Source organism: Neopelma chrysocephalum, unplaced genomic scaffold (genome assembly GCF_003984885.1).
Source record: "Neopelma chrysocephalum unplaced genomic scaffold, ASM398488v2 Primary Assembly neopelma1_60, whole genome shotgun sequence".
NCBI classification, from domain to species: domain Eukaryota; kingdom Metazoa; phylum Chordata; class Aves; order Passeriformes; family Pipridae; genus Neopelma; species Neopelma chrysocephalum.
In genome coordinates this window covers 9,680,356-9,696,724 of record NW_020897715.1, presented here as the reverse complement: position 1 = coordinate 9,696,724, position 16,369 = coordinate 9,680,356, and the positions used below count along the sequence as shown (strand labels likewise).

The 16,369-nt window shown below is 40.3% G+C and overlaps 1 protein-coding gene across 9 annotated transcripts in view; it reads right to left on the bottom strand.

Moving 5' to 3' along the window:
• Window positions 1–3,293: 3,293 nt before the first annotated feature.
• The window catches only part of IMPG2 (interphotoreceptor matrix proteoglycan 2), a 71,134-nt gene continuing 58,058 nt past the window's right edge, over window positions 3,294–16,369 (bottom strand). For 8 of the 9 annotated variants that reach the window (XR_003533818.1, XR_003533816.1, XR_003533817.1 and 5 more), the window contains 6 exons: window positions 16,223–16,302; window positions 15,261–15,339; window positions 11,557–11,562; window positions 8,645–8,649; window positions 4,271–4,282; window positions 3,294–3,304 (listed from right to left, as the gene is read on the bottom strand). Coding sequence is in view for 1 of the 9 variants with exons in the window: in XM_027681027.1 (XP_027536828.1) it covers window positions 15,327–15,339; window positions 16,223–16,302 (93 nt within the window). In the remaining 8 variants the exon portion in view is untranslated. Of the gene's footprint in view, window positions 3,305–4,270; window positions 4,283–8,644; window positions 8,650–11,556; window positions 11,563–13,187; window positions 15,340–16,222; window positions 16,303–16,369 lie in introns of those variants that run through there. The other variant, XM_027681027.1, reaches the window with a different exon arrangement.

Genomic DNA, 16,369 nt, shown 5'->3' with positions numbered 1-16,369 from the left:
ACACTGAATAGCTCTAAAGAAATGTGGTAAGTATAGAAACCAATGGTGATGGGGCTGGAAAAAAAATCAGACTGATGTTAGAGATCAGATTTTATAGGTATTCCAAGGAAAGAGGTAGTGGGCACAGGCCAGAGAGGAGAGAGAGACAGACAAAAATGCTGTGGTCAGTGTCACAAGTATGGTATCTCTACAGAAGAATACAAGATTATTTTCAACCATGTTGTATTTAAGACCATGGCAGAATGGTCTGGAAAAAAGATGAAACTCAAGTCAGGATACAGAAGTTGACAAAAGATTAATCAAAACCTAATTATTTCCTTTGTGAACAGTTTGTGAAAATCGTATTTGACTCATGTGTGTAGATACGACTTGAGGGAAGAAGCTCCCTTTGGACCTAACAGAATTAAGAATGTGAGCCACTGAGGAAAATTCCAGTGTAATTTGTGTGTGCACGCATTAACTTTCAATAGCATTATTCCCTTCGATCCTGAGTTTTGCCTCTGTTTCAGAGAAAAGGACAGTGCAAACTTACTGTGTGTACAAAGTTATGCTTTTGTACGCATACTACACAGGTATACTATGACTGGTAAAACCGGTTTCATGTAAGTCAGGCTTATCTATATCATGGTAGTCATGTGCAGAATGTAAGCCAGAATTGCCAGAAGCGGATGAGGACAGATGGTGAAGGCTGAAGCAGTATGTTAGCTTTGCGTGGTCAGCTGAATCAGGGGTGCAGATGAGGACAAGGATGAAGTACACATACATGCTCATGTCAAAGGGTATTGCTGTCAAGTGCCTTCAAGAATGGCCATCATATTTCCCTCTTGGAAGTCAAATTAAGGTGTCCCATTTTAGAAAGCTGCGGGGAAGAATATCTGGGTTTGAGGACTCCAAGTGAGAGTGAGTCCAGAATCTGAGCAGCCCCTCCAGAGCCACTGTGTGATTAAATGCAGGAATACAGCTTCTCAGTTGTTGTCCAGTTTTTCTAAGTTCATTATCAGATCAGTGGATCTTGTTAAATGTTTTTGTATGCAAGGTGCCTCCTTCAGAAGAAGATGCAGTTTCAGATAGCTTCTCTTATTACAAGACAGACACATTTTAGTCCTTTTCAATTATGAGCTCATGATGTTGAACTTAGGGCATAACAGTATGATGAAGGAAAGACAACTGGATATAAATGGACACAAAGTATTGTTTAAAGTTGAGACACCTGAGATAGGACATGAGAAAATCAGGTGATATTTAGTGTGCAAGACTCATTCAAGTTACACTTTATGAAAGGAGAAAATGAAATATTAAATTCATACTATAAGAAATGCAGCTAAGGAGTGGGAGAAGTTGAGATAATTAAAGGAGAGTGCAAAGAATTGAAGACTAAAGGAGAAACTGGGGGAGGGAAAATGACAAGATATAGAGAATATACTCTTAGCACACACCCACTTTTATTCTGAGTGTATTATGGTACATCTAATAGCACTACCGTCTGCTGCAATAGTTGTGTGTCATTTAAAAAAAAAGAATTCAATGTTTTGTTTTACTTATTTTTTATTCTCCCCTCCCCACCTGGAGAGTTAACTGGACAAGTAAGAGATGTCTATGTGTAGACACACTTGTATCCTTATTTTTGAGTCATTAACGAACAAAAAGATTTTGCAATCCTTCCAGCTTTGTCTTCAATAGCCAAGAAACAGGACATCCCAGCCTCAAACTATATGTGAACATGGGTATGAGAAAGTATTTTCTCCCTTGCACTTTCCCTTCTCTCTACCAAAGAAGAGAATGCTGGATTTGGGAGTCTGATTGTTTTCCTCAGATATTCTGATAGTTTGAGGTATTAGTAGGAATCCTGCTGAGAGGGCTGAAAGGGAATATTGTAAAATGCTGAAGAAGCCGATGGGCAGAGAGTAGAAGTGTTCCTACAGAAATCTGTGTGGTCTATTGGTCAGGTACAAAGTACTCACTATGACTTATGTTGATTATGCAACTTAAACACATAGGTTGCTACCAGAAATAGAAGTCCCACCATCCCTTGTACTCAGACTGCATTCCTTGCCCCTGTGCCAGCATTGGCACGAATGAAGCCAGGTGCGCAGCCAATTCATATGATATAGCTCAAACACTTGTTACGACGGGGGCTTTCTGCTGGCTTGGGCTCCCTGCTTCAGCTGAGCACAAAGCTGTGTAGCATCTAGCCACAACAGCCTGGTAGCAGAAGTGCCCAGGTGGATACAGGGAGAAGGTGCAAAGTATGTAGGTTTAGCAACCTCTACAATAGCACCTGTGTTACCCACAGTTTTTAGGGTGGCTGATACTGAACGCCTGAATGACTTGCTTTGCCTGTAGGCTCCACCTGAGCTTTGCTGAGGGCTCTTTTGTTGCATGGGTAGATCCAGTCTTTCTCTGACAGTGAGGAAGCTTGCTGATTACAAAATTAGAGGCAGTTTCCCTTGTATATTACTACAAAAGTAAATCAGGTGATTAGCACCTAGGTCTGAAATCTGGGTTTAATCTTTGCCCAGAATAATGTTACTGCATCCATGGTTATGATGATGGTTGTGATGATGTATTCTCCTACATGGATGACAAGGCTTCTAAGAGTTTACGGTCTTTGCAATGTGCAGATGAACCAATGATGAGTTCTCAGTGCATTTCTCTGCCTTTTGGGATGCATGGTCCCAGAGGAGCTGAAAATTGTGGGAAGGCACTGAAAGCTTAGATTATGCCCTTTTTGTGAATTGGACAGCTTACCAACCCTCTTGGGATCTTTGCTCAGTTTTTATGCAGCATCCAATAAGCCACCAGTTTTGCCTTGCAAATGCCACTGCAGTCTGGTATGAGCTGGTTTTATGGGGATGACAGAGTCCCTGGTACGTCCCATCACTCCTGGTTTACCTTTTTTAGAGCACTGCAAGCTTGTGTTGACGTTTTGTGGTCCGTTTCAAAGCAGACTTTGTCCCTTCATCTCTTTTCCAGGATTCCATCTAGTTTCAGCCATCTTCTAATTGCGTTTAAATATGTGTCAAATGGTTGCTTTTGTGATTTTGGTTTTGGTTTTTTTGTTGTTGTTGTCATTCTCCTGGGAAAGCTTGCTAGAGTAGTGCACCAGCAGAGAGCCTTAAAGAAGTCATTCCTTTTGACAAGAGACAGGAATCTTGTCAGGACTATCTGAAAGCAAGGCTCAAATTAAGCAGTCTTACCTTCTGTCTGTGCCACAAATACGTACAGGAATCTAAAGGACAAAGACTGTGGATTAAAATCTTAAATGGATAAGTGCCAGGCAAATCCTAAAATGGGTTAAGACTTTCTAGCAGGCCATGGCTGATACCACAGCATCTGGGCTTGTGCACTTTCTGGTCGTTTTGAAATTCTTGAGTAACCATTCATGCATTGCACTTTATTTTGGGAAGAGCAGCCCTTGAAACCTTGCACATTAATTCACCCAGGACTTTCACTGTGGTTCAGCAGCTGTATGATTAATAGCACACAAGAACTGCAAGTAAAGTGAGAAGTTGTTACAGAGACCTAGGTGCATACTGTGTTTAAACTAGAGCCTGGAGCTTGGTCATTTTGAAGTAATGTAGACTGTTCTCTGTTGTACAAGGCTACTTTTGCCTCCAAATATTTGATGACTTAGTAGTCACGGATGTTTTATGTGTGTATTTGTCAGACTAAGGATAAAAGCTCAAAGATACCTGGAAATGTTTAGCAGACGCATGGAAATTTTCCCTGGGGAGCCCTGCCAGGCAATGTATCCAGACACAGGTGGTCAGACCAGGGAGCTGGTGTGACTGGTGTATGAAAAGATATAAGATGATTTTTAGGATGATGTTTCTGGCAGATCTTAATCTCTCTTAGTTATTTCTAGCTTTGTCATACTTGGTGTGTGTTAATTGTACTGATAAAGCAGTCAAAGGAGGAAGAACAGAAATTCTCTAGACTGCATCACCATGCCTTTGATCCATAGTGTCCAATGTGTACATGGGATAACGAAATAAGAATACTTATTGGTTTTTTGATTAAGAGGCTACAAAAACCAGGTGCAGATTTGCCAAGGAAACTTAAGAGATTTCTCTGATGTGATTTGTGCTTCTGGTCATTAAGTGATGTGAAAGTAGCTGCATTCTGCCTTAGCCAAAAAACCCACTACTTGCTCCAGGATAAAAAGAGGGCTTTAAATAAGACAAGCAAATTATCTTCAGGCTATTCCAGTTTCGAGTTATTCAGAGAAGCTCTCATGTACCACTAACAAAGATAAGATATATTAAACTACCAGTAACTTCTGCTATACAAAAAGTGATTTTCACATTTCCAAGTGATAAATTGAGAAGAGGAAACTCAGGGGATATTTGTATACCTGTTGCTATTAATTTTAAAATTAATATGTTTATTATATTTATTAAAATTAATATGCTTATATGTTTCATAAAATAATAATGATAATAGTAATTTTATTTTTTTTAAATCTTCTTTCTATGCCATAGGGAGAAATTGGAGCATGGGAGAGCAAATTTATAAAGAAACCAGGAAGTTCAAACTCAGATAGCTCTCTTGAATAAAAAGGGGTAATGTTCAAAAGAATTCACTGAGGTATGAGTGCTGATTACTTCAGGCTTCCTTGTTACAGCTGATATGAGGGCTGCTAGATGTGAAATATTGTGTAGTAGGGCTGTTACAGCAGTGATGATTTAAGAATACAAGCTAGATAAAGCTTGTAGGAAAAGAGAATATTGTTACACCTACTGCTTCAGGGTGTGTGTGTGGGAGGAAAGCAGTAGATGAGATTTAGGTTTGAAAGCCATAAATCCTCCTGTTTCCTAATAAAGACTGGAAAAATGGTAGATCATATTTTAGTTTCTGGTAGTGGGTGGTAGTAGTACTTGGCATTCAGCTGTCCTCACTTCTCACGTAAATAGACTAGTTATACTGGGAGAAGAGTTTTCTGTCCCTCTTTGATCTCTCTACTGAGAAAGCCAACAAGATTTCCAGTTATGGTGGTGGATTTTGTGTGTGTGTGTGTGTGAGATGTAAACACCTGTTTATTTTCCATAAAGTAATAAGTCACCAGATGGTAAAGGCTTTTATCCACGCTGCTCTGGCTGGATTTGTACCAGTAAGTTGGAGGTGAAAGGTACCATATGGTACTGTTAATCCCCAAAGCATTCATTATTCCTAAAATAATTTTCAACACCTTTTAGTGTTGACATCTCTCTTTCATTAGTGTCTGTGCTTATTTATGTGGGCAATGTTCAGATGAAGTGTAAGTTAAAGTATGTGGAGTTTTATGTGTGTTCCTCAGATTCAGTGCCAACTAGAAAATTAATTGTCCTTGGATAGTGAGTTGGGGGCTTCCATGAAATGAGTTGGTGACATCATTGCAGTCTCCAGTGGATGTGGACTGTCACTGACAGCCTCAGCAGAGAGGCGAACTGCAAATAAGTGTGATAACTTGGGAAGCGATATGTGTTCTGGTGGATAATATCTAATTATTACTACCAAAAAAGTGTTCTACTGTGAGGAATGGCCAGTGCTTACTGTCACTGCTATAAGAATCTACCAGACTGGGATGAGTCTGTTCTGAGATTCTGGGAGCAGGGTTTATATGAGATACAGGGAAGACATTAAAGATTGGACCTTGGTGACTGACAGGGTAGATGGCAATTTTGGAGGGAGATGCTATGGAAAAGATCAGAGTTGAAGGAGTTTATCTAGACCAGGATGTTTTGAGACTGGCCGATGATCAACTCTGGAGCTGTAGGACACACTTCGGGATTTGATGGCTGAATGTTCCTCAGGCTAGTAAGTGTCCAGAGGGGGATGTTCAGCCAGATTTGTGCAGAAAGCACCCTGATCACAACACACTGCTTCTAGAATGGGACTGAAGATTTAATATTTTATCATAATGAAGAAATATGTTTAATGTGGTTGTATCACCACTAAAACAGCTTCTGCTTCAGTCCAGATATTGCAGTGGTAGGTGCAAAACACTAGCGCTTGAATTAAGGTCGTTTAGCTGAACAGCTGTGTTCTTCTGAGGAATGTTTTCTATTATACTGTCAGCTCTGTCAGCATGTTAGTAAATATCATTTATGTATAAAGAAATTAAAGCATTTAATCTTCAGAAACACCTTGCAGGAGATTTTTCTGTAGTGTGTCGATATCTGAGTTGACAGGTTGCTTTTTAATAGTGATAGGTTTAAGATTTCCAGCATGATTTAAAGAAATAATTTCAAAGTAAGAAAAATGTGAGGGCTTATGCTGACAGTTTGAATAGGACTGCATTTTTTCAGTCTTCCTTTAAGAAACAAAGACTGTACACGTAGTTAATATCTTCTGCAGAGGAGTCAGTCGTGGAACCAGTTTCTACAGTAAGCTATGAGGAGAACTGCCCTCAGAACCTTAAACCAGAGAACACTTTTGTTTTTGTGCTTCTGTCTGCCCAGCAGACACTGGAAAATGTCTGTTTGGCAGCTGCAATTCATGTTACCATCCTTGGCAATGAGCAGTACCCAGCACTCTTCAACCCTGCCTCTGTTTGGAGAACCAGCTGAGTATGCCAGAAGCGACTACCACTGAAGCTAGAGAAACACTTCTTGGTCAAACTGATCATGAGGGAGCGAGCTTGGCCTCCCTACTCATGGGAAGGTGTGGATAGGGGTCTTGCCGAGAGGGCACCTGCTGTGAATGCAAGGGCAATGAAGAGAGCAATGCTGGCTGCCCCTGTGGGACGACCCTTTCCAGGCCAGCAATTGCCAGCTGCTGCCAACCTGCTTTTCCAGATCTCTGTTGCTGATCAAGGCAGTGGATCAGCACTGATAAAGCCATCACTTGTGTGTCCTGTGAGCTCCCCTGCACAGGCCTGAAGCCAGCTTTGCTGTGCACAAGCTAGTGCTAGAGGAAACGTGAGGGGCCTCCTAGTCCATGTAGAATAGCTTACCCCAGAAGGCAGGTTAGCCTACACTGAACTTCAGTCTGTGTTACCCTGCACAGGATCTTTACCTGTAGACCATTGTTCTGAATCCAAGCTAAGCTAGAAGTCTTCCATTTTAGTGTGATATTGACTGTTTGGGGTCATCATATTACATGGCAACTTTGTTGCCATGTTATACTGGCAGTATATATGTATACAGTATAACCCTAGTTATACTGGGAGTAGAGTTTGAGCTGACAGTTGCTTGGCAGGCTGTGGTTGCTTTGGACTTTCTTGCTGATGCTCTGGAGAATCACATATCTCCACCCATATGGTATTTTGAAGGCAGCTGCAAATGAGATTTAGTCAGTTGGAATCAACCAAAAATGTAACTAGAGTAGGCTGATACATCTTTTTTTGCTCCTTGGGATGTAGAATGAGACTCCAGATATGACTTTTAGTACCATAAGCAGTGCAGAAAGTGTAGTATCTCCACCCCACATTAGCAGGTATAAAGGTGCAGACTGTCGGCTGTGCCATGGAATTGGGATGAATATGAGAAGGGCTTTATACATCTGGCATCTGAACAAACAAAAAACCACTACACCTGCTTTGGAAAAAACTCTTGCAATATTTTATTACAGCAAGATTGAAAATGAAGACACAGCTGGATTGATAGGAGGACATTCTCTTCTCAGGCTCTGAATAAAGGAAGTGTAGAGTCAGAGTGGTATCTGGAATTTGCTACAGATAAAAGTGTTGCCACAGTGGCATGCAGGATTGGAGTTTGGAGGAAGGTGTCTGCGTATGCAGTCATTATGGGTAAGGGATAATAAAAGTAGAAAATTTCATTTGGGAAATTAAGGAAGAATGGCCTATGTTTTGAAAAAGACTGAAACAGAGTTTGATTTTTCTTTATATGTTCATGGAAAAAAATGTGGAAAGGTAGAGAGATTTCAAATTGTGAGCTTTGGCACTAATAAGAAACTTGAGTGTTCTTTTAGCTCTTCCTCCCCCATTTTGAAGGTATTCTTTGCTTTGGCTCTAGTTCATTTCAGAGTTCATTTCAGAGGTTAGGTTATTTAACTCTAGTTTTACCATGCTCTGTGTATGGAAAAACAGAGCAGATGTTTCACTGCACATACCAAACAGACAAAGTTGAAATTACTATTTCCTTGAGTGTCTCATGTCCTGCAGGGAAAATGTCCTTCCAGGCTTCCTCTAAAGCTCAAGGAATTCTGTTCCTTTCACTCCTGTTGTAAAAATACATCAGTCCTTAGTTCTGCCCTTAGTGAGAGCCTTTAAAAACAGATGGATGGGACAGCTTGCTTTCTGTTTCTACAGCTTCCCATAGACTTGTATATGAGCTGTTGGCGCTGACCCAGACTGTATCCAAGCTTTGTCTTTTGTCTGCTTTTCTCCCCTTCTTTTGCTCATTTTTTCTACCCACAAAAGCATTCTGAAGTGGAATCCAATTCACACAGATGTAGAATAGTTAGTATTGCTGTTGCTAGTGGGCTGGTTTCTTCTTTAATTTGAACCAAGTTCTAATTAGGCCACTGCAAGCTGAAGCTCTTTGGTAATAACTAGAGGCAAGAAAGCTCAAAGTGGCAGGGTTCTGAGGTAAGCACAGTGTAGATCAGCAGAAGTCCTGAAATGTACAAGTAAACTCAGATGTGTGAGACACCTGATGATAGAAAATCCTACCAAAGAGTAAGTAATTGTATTTTGCTGTACCAGTTCTGTTCTTCAGAATTAATTGCATGTGGGATTTTGCATGGTCTTTCATTTAAAACTGGATAAATACTTTTGATTTTCAAATTTGGCCCCTGAATGTGTCCTCTGTTTGCTGACTGATCTTTGCTAGTTTTGAGGTTTCCCATTTTCCAGAGCAGACTGGGGACTGCACACAACCGTCTTGACCTTGTATGTCAAGAGGCTTAGTTAACTAGAGCTGGTTTTAAAAATGTTCATGAGAGGTTCACACAAGGGTTTAAAAATTCACATCTTTGGGTTTTTATATTACAGGGTTGAATCACTCTCCTATTTTAATGGGTTTTCTTGTGGGCTTTTTTTCCCCATGATCTGCCAGCTCAAGTCTTTCATGTTATAAAATCATCTGCTTTTTGCACACTAGTAATTAAACAATGGGAAGTTTTGTTAAATGTTTATGGAAAATAGTGGTCATCACAGCTAATCAGGTTTTTATATCATGACATGGGACGCTGCAGTGTTCCATCTGGAGAAATGGTTGATGGTTTACAAGTTTGTTCACAGGCAGCTTGAGTACTTGATACCAGACAGTTCTCTAATAGGTGCTGAGCAGTGAAATGCAGAACCTCAGCAATACTTGGTCATGCACATCCCTTACTAAATTTTCCATTTAACCTCCACTGATAGATACATATGGTGTACTTAATCCTTCCTCCTTGCTTCTCTCTAGATGTGGCAGCAGCAGGTTGCAGAGGGCCTGACTGGGGGCAAAATGGTCAGAGTTCTGCCCTACTCTTCTCAAAGCAATATTAAAGTTGCTTAGCCAGGGGCAGCTTACTGACTTGAGTGTATATCAAATGATAGTGATTATGGGATGTTTTTAACCTTTAAAATAATTACCTGTTCTTTTGTTTTGTTTTGCCTAGCATCACTTTATTCCTTCTTTCCAGGCTAAATTGTCCCTTTTTGGAGACTGTTTTGGGCTGCCTGCAAGCTGGTGGTTCTCTACAAGTAGACTGGTTCTCTACTTCAAATGCCTTACCAGAAACTTCCATCTCCTTTTTTCTTGGCAGGTAAGGGCGAAGTTCTTGTGTGCTTTGCTTCTTGAAAAATGTCAGTGGTGTCATATGGTGTGCTGAGAGATGGCCCCAAAAACACTTCCCATCAGCCTTACTCATAAGTCACATACCCACTGAATCTGCTTTCTGTTAGTTTTGTGTATTGTGTTGCATTAGACATGTCCCATCAGGAGCTTTATGCATAATGCAAAAGATTTAAGCCTCCTGAAAGGTCAATCTCTACAGGTATGAGGCTCCCAGTCACATTTCCTGCAAGCCTTGGGACAATATTTTAGAGTAGGATTATTTGGCTTGATGTTTTTTTAAGCAGATATGGACGTGCTGACGTTATAAATGCTACTATGGTGGCAAGAAGGGTGAAGTGAGAACTCCATATGTGAGAGCTCTGTAGCACCACACTGGCTTCCCATCATGGCTATGGCTTTCCATTCATGCCTAAGGGAAGGAGGTAGAAAGAAAACCCTAAAAATAAGTGTGGTAAAGTTGTGTTGATTTTCTTTTTTTTTTTTTTTTGGTGGTGTATTTTGGTTTGATTTTTTTAATCAAAACTTTAAAGAAGAAATAATAAAAGAAAAAAATAAAAAGCTGTGCAGCAGTCAGTGGTTTGCTGGAAAACTGTATAAAGCATTTTTGTGGATCAAAAAGTTCTGATCTTCCCATCTCAAACTAGGGATGGGAACAACAGCCACTCCCTTACTGAGCAGATGATGGGAACTGTGAACAGTGAACCGAGCCAGCAGTTACCTGTAGGTCATGCTGGGAGACTCAAGCCCTGTGCTGCTGCTGGAACTGTTTTGCATTCCCCTCCCTTTCTGGGATGAGAGATCATATAATCCCTTTAGGTGGAGCTGAGTGAATTTCCTTGTAGCTGTCTTCCATGAGCAGATGGAAATCTTTCCCTCTTGGGATTGTTTGTAGGCTCACCTCTGACAAGCTACCTCTTCACTTGCCCTCTTTTATCCAGACACATGCCCGTGTTACTGCATAAAGTTTTGATGTATGGCTGTATCCATTATTGTTCCCATTTTCATTTCTGCTCAAGCTACGTCAGCCTTTCCAGAAAGGCATAGTTTCCCCATCTGGTAATCAGCTGTGGAGATGCAATCGCAACTCCAGTTAGGACTAAGTCTGATTTGTGTTTAATATGAGATTTTTGAACAACATTTAAACCTCCAATGATTCAAGACAGTATTTTTTGTTGTTTTGGTTGTATAAATGGGAGCTGGCAGTGGGCTGGTGTCTCCTTACAAAAGGTCAAGCTTTAAGTGTAGTTTACTCCAACTTATACATTTAGTACAGAAACATAGTCCTTAGATGTGCTGATGGTAAAAGTGATTTTTAAAAAATATAATAAATTGGCATCTGTCCCACAAAATTCCAGTACTGAGGGTATTTCTCATCCTGAAACAAATGAAAGTTGAAATCTGGTTTTGTGTTTAATTGGAAACACAGGAAATCTAAAAGTGCAGGTTTGGAGGTGGTGTTCAGCTGGCTCCTTCAGAACAGCTGCAGCACCTCAGGCAAAACATTATCTTAGTCCTGCAGCCTGCTGCCATCCTCCAAGAAGACCTGCCCACCATGAATGTGTTTCCCACCACATAGTACAGTGGGTGACCCAGCAAGGAGGGTGAGAAGCAGCATGGGTAAGAGTCGAAGAGGACAGGAACTCAACTAAAATTTCTGGGGGTTATTAATAGTTTAGAGGAGGAGAGCCAACTAGTGTTGCACATGGCAGTGCCAAAACCTTCCTCTTTGGATCGACAAATGAAAAGAATTCCTAGCCCAGAAACAGCTTTGGAATTTTTTTTTTCAGTTGAGAAACAAAAGCAAATGGATCAATGTTACATAGAACATAACACATCTGTTCCCAAACTGGATCAAGCAGTGGAAAGATAGAAATACTGCTGGTGTTATAGTACACTTCAAGTAAACAAAGGGCCACGAAAGTCCTGTGTGCTTTCTACTAATTTTTAAACAGTAACAATGCCCTGGCACATTTCCTGTGCTGTACAAAGTCAGTCTGTGTCTGTCCTCCAACACTTACAGATAGACAGACAAATTGGTATTGGTCAATATTTTTGCTTTGTGTTTTAATAGGATGAGGTGACTGACCCTGCACTGGCACCTTAGCACACCTGCTGTCCGCAGACTCCATATGGGAGAGTGCTCGGAGTCCTCCCATACTCCTCCTGCAGCCATTCACAACACGGACTGATTCCAGCAGGTCTGATCAGGAACATGAGTGAGAGTCTTGATTGTTGAAGACTTTTTCCATTTTAACATTTAAACTGTAAGTTCTTAAAACTCTAACAAGTTTATTTATGCTTTCTTGTTTTGGAGGAGACGAGAAATTCATAGTTTCAGCTACCTCTGAGGACCTGAAGAAATCTGTTTTCTGGAACCAAATTGTTACCCAGCAGTACAGGAAGCCTGGAGCTTAACAGAATAGATAGTTACTCAATGTCTTTTAGCTTTTTGGTGGCCAAGGCTCTGTGCTTTGCTAAAAATCTACTAAATAAAAGACAAGCACACAGTTCCTGAAATGCTGTTAGTCTTGAAGCTAAGAAGACTTGTTTTCTGTTTGAATTTCCAGCTGTGGTAGAATTCTGGTACCTTGAGGCACCAGGCAAGGCCTTGAGAGACCCCAGAAATAGTATAGGCAGAACTTGCACTTAATAGCTTTTGCAGTAGATGTGCTCCAACATGAGTTGCTGTTTGTTTGAGATCCCCTGCTAAAGGAGCAGCTGGTAGTGTTCTACAGGGCCTCATTTTATTGTGTTTCAAGCCTTGAGGAAGGCCACAGATGCTGATAGACCTGTCAGTGTTTAGTAAACAATAATGGCTTTTTATGCTCTTATATTAAGCCAAGTCGTTCGAACCTGCATTTTTAACTTTTAGCAATCAAAAAACTGCATGTTAACCGATAACAGACTGGTGAATTTGTACCTTGAACTGGCTTGGGCTTTTTTTATTTTTTTGGTTAGGATATTTAGAGTACTTTATCTCTGCCCTAGATTGGGAAAATGTCAAAGAAAGTCAGTCATTCAGTAAGTTCTTGGCATGTTGCAAGATGCATCATGAAACAGTTCAGGTGAAGAGGTTTGAAGTAGAGGGAGTCGGTTTTGGTTTTAAGATTTTGAGATCACCTTAGTAATGACATGCTTTGGCTCTTTGCTTAGGGACAAAACATCTTGAAAATGGGCAAAGAGTTTCACTAAAAGCAAGGTACTCAGGTATGTGCTTTCCAGAATGAATATTTGGACTACAATCTCACAAGCGTTAATTAACTATATTTGGCACTTTTGTTAGCAAAGGAGTTTAACAGCTTAGCCAACCCTGTTGAAAAAAAAACCAAACAAAAAACAGACTTTCTGGTCCTACATGCATAAATGGTCATGGCTAAGATGCCTCATCCGTGTCCAACTCCTAGGCTCTGCATTAATTTTATAGAAAAAATATTTTGGAAATAATTTTTTATTGTTGTGAAAAGATACCGGCATGTCCATATGTATACACACACACACAAAGAAAATATCACTGTATATACACTGAAATACCTCATACTCAGTGTAACCAAGCCTCTTCTCAGCTTGTGCATAGAAAATACTAAAAATACATTTAAAACATGCCTGATCCCAGCTGCCATCCAGTGCTGCACTTAGCAGGAGCAGCACTGAAGCTCCCAGGGCTGGTAGGTGAGCTGCACAGAAACGAGTCACAAGGTGATGCCTACCCTGAGCCCAGTAGTTCTCTGCTATGATCACAGGCCCTGGTGTTACAGGATGGCTCAGCCAGTCTGCTGCAGGGCCAGGAGGAGTGGGCTGTGCCTCAGAAACTCTGGACCAGCTGCTCTGACAGCCCTTGGGCCACCCAGTAGAATGGGGCCTCTGTTTCATAACATCTGGTCACAAAAGTGTTGAGCAGCACCATATTACTTATTGCTGTCTGGCATCATTTTGGCTTACAGTGGTTTCTATAAGCATTTCTTAGACAAATGTGTGGCTCTGATACCCATCCCCTGCCACTCAAGGCAAGAAGGTTCCACACCAGTGATCCAGTGAGGTTCTCTGGGACACGTAGAAGAATTGCATTGAAGTATTCAGTTATTTAGCTAAGCTGCCTACAGACAATTATTAAGTAATTCTCACTATTAATAAAAGTACTAAAGATACTAAAAAGTATCAGGTAACTGTTGGCACGTGTGGGCCGAGAACTAGAGACATCGTAGATATAAATAACTTGGCCATTTTTGCTTGCATAAGCTAATGTGATCATAATTGTGCCCTAACCCTGACAGCTGTGTTAATGCCTTAAATGAGAGTCACTGGGTGACTGAACAGAGCCCCAACACACCTTAACATGTAGTCAGAACTCTCTTCATAACTTGAAGATAAAACTCTGTTTCCGTAAATCTCAAGTTATTTTAAAATGCTTCAGGCCGACTTCTTCTGTTTAAGGAATTCTGTGCTAAACTAAGAACAACCTCACTTTTCCCCTTCCCCACAGAAAAGTGCTGCAATCTACTAAATATGGATGCACTTGTACTACAGCTTGATTTGAAAGGGAGGCTATTGCCCAGTTCAGTAAAGAAAATACAAGTATTAGTTGGCTCAATTCAACACCAAGTAAACACTAAATACAATATATATAAAAGGATGGGCACGAATGCCACTGTAGCATTTCATCATTAAAGCTAGCCATCTTTCTATTTCAACGATTAAATCCATGATGAAAATAAGCTGATAAGGAAACACACAACAAATAAATAATGCATATTAACTTACAAAATATGAAACCAATTATCCACATACAAAAAAAGGTCAGTGTTAGTCACTTAAGCCTCACAGAACATTTGTATGATAGAAGCCCTTCAGTGCCTCAGTTGGTGTGTCTGCCAGAAACAGCTGGAGAACCAACCATCCTGGCTTTAAAGACACTGTACTGCACTGCAGCAGAACTGCCCTGCCTTGCCAAGGCTCCCCTGGGGTCACAGGCAGTGGGGATGCTGATTGCTGGGGAGAGCCCTCAGGACGCCTGCAGGCTCAGTGCTGTCGTCTGTTTTGCTAATGCCAGGTGGCAAAACATACATCAGGCATCTGTACAGAAGGAAGGTTTTTCCAGTGAAGTTATGTTTGTGTTGATAATGGGAATATTTTAAAATAATGCTAACATAATTCTAGCACAATAGTTCTCCCCTACAACTCCTTCCCTCGCAAATCAAATATTTCTTTCCACTAGTGTTTCATACCCATGAAATCACTACTGGAGCCTCCAGTGAGGGGATAAATGCCAGACAGGGATTTTCAATGAGCATTTTATTTTGGTTGTGCATGTATCTTCTCTTACCCGAGGAGATTTTTTTGCCTTTGTGTACAAAACTTTCACTGTCCATTTTGGAGTTAAAGAAAAATGAACTTTCATAACCTCTGCCACTTCTGATCACCTCTCAAAAATGTCACTTTACACGGAAAAGCCAGAAGTAATTGAGATAAACAGACATCTGTACATTTTAGTCATTCATTTAGAAAACATCTGTATCCATCCATGCAATGTTAGCCCATGAGCCCATTGCTGTGGCAACAAGGTAGTCTTTATCTCCCACGTGTATTCTATCAATTTTTTTTTTCTTAAAGCAGCTTCCTGAAATGAAAAACAGAGAAGGAATGATTAAGCTCATCTCTTTCAAACATTGGATTCAAGGCTTATATAAGAAAGCCCTTATTACTTTCCAGCTGTGGAAAATTCAGACGCTGATGCTTTTCAAGATGAAAAAATGAACTACTGACATGGAAAAATGTGAACTGCTGTTATTTTCAATTAAAAAAAATTATAGCTGAAGATCTGAGAACATAAGCTGTTTGCTACTGTAGCTATTTTTAACAGAATCCCAAGGAATTTTACTACAGTATCTTTCAAACTAACTCAGCAAGCTGTGATTTGCTGCTTGCTACAGTGGGAGTTCATGAGAGTGTGTATGCTAATAATTAATTCCTTGATGACCTTCTTCTTGCTTAGCTTTCATCAATGCACACAGCTCAGATTGGTTAATTGTTTGGAATTGTAAACTTTCTATGATGGTAGAAGCCCACCATACCGGACAGGATCGTACTAGTGATCTGTCAGGTTTTGGTTTAGTTGCCTACTCAAGATAACTAACTCAAGATAAACTAACATGCTTTCAAAATTTCTATTTTAAGTAGAACACTAGGCAATGGGAAACACATTAGAAGAGTTAAGAAGGTTCTATCTATGCTTTCAAGGACCTAAACTGATGTTAGAGCTCTGACACCCATTAACTTTGGGATTCCTCTTCGCTGTTTTTAACATACTTTCTGGGGCTGTCTACTTTTAACAGTGATTATTAAGTATTTTAAAAGGGTTGAACCTCTTCAAAAATAATGTTGAAATCTTAGCCTTTAGTGTCCCAGAGTTTCTAGACTCTTAAAAATATACTGTAATGTAGTAAAGGCCACAGGAGAAAACATCAAAGGAGTTAGATATGCAGACAAGACATTTCACTCACATTTGATGCTGCCTAACAAACTCTGCAAACTGACGATCTTTAGCGTAGAGCTCTATAATTCGAATTCTGTCCTGGATCTCCTACAATACAAGACACAGAATGGTAAGTACATAATAGAAACTAGAATACTACTGAAATAGCTGTTTT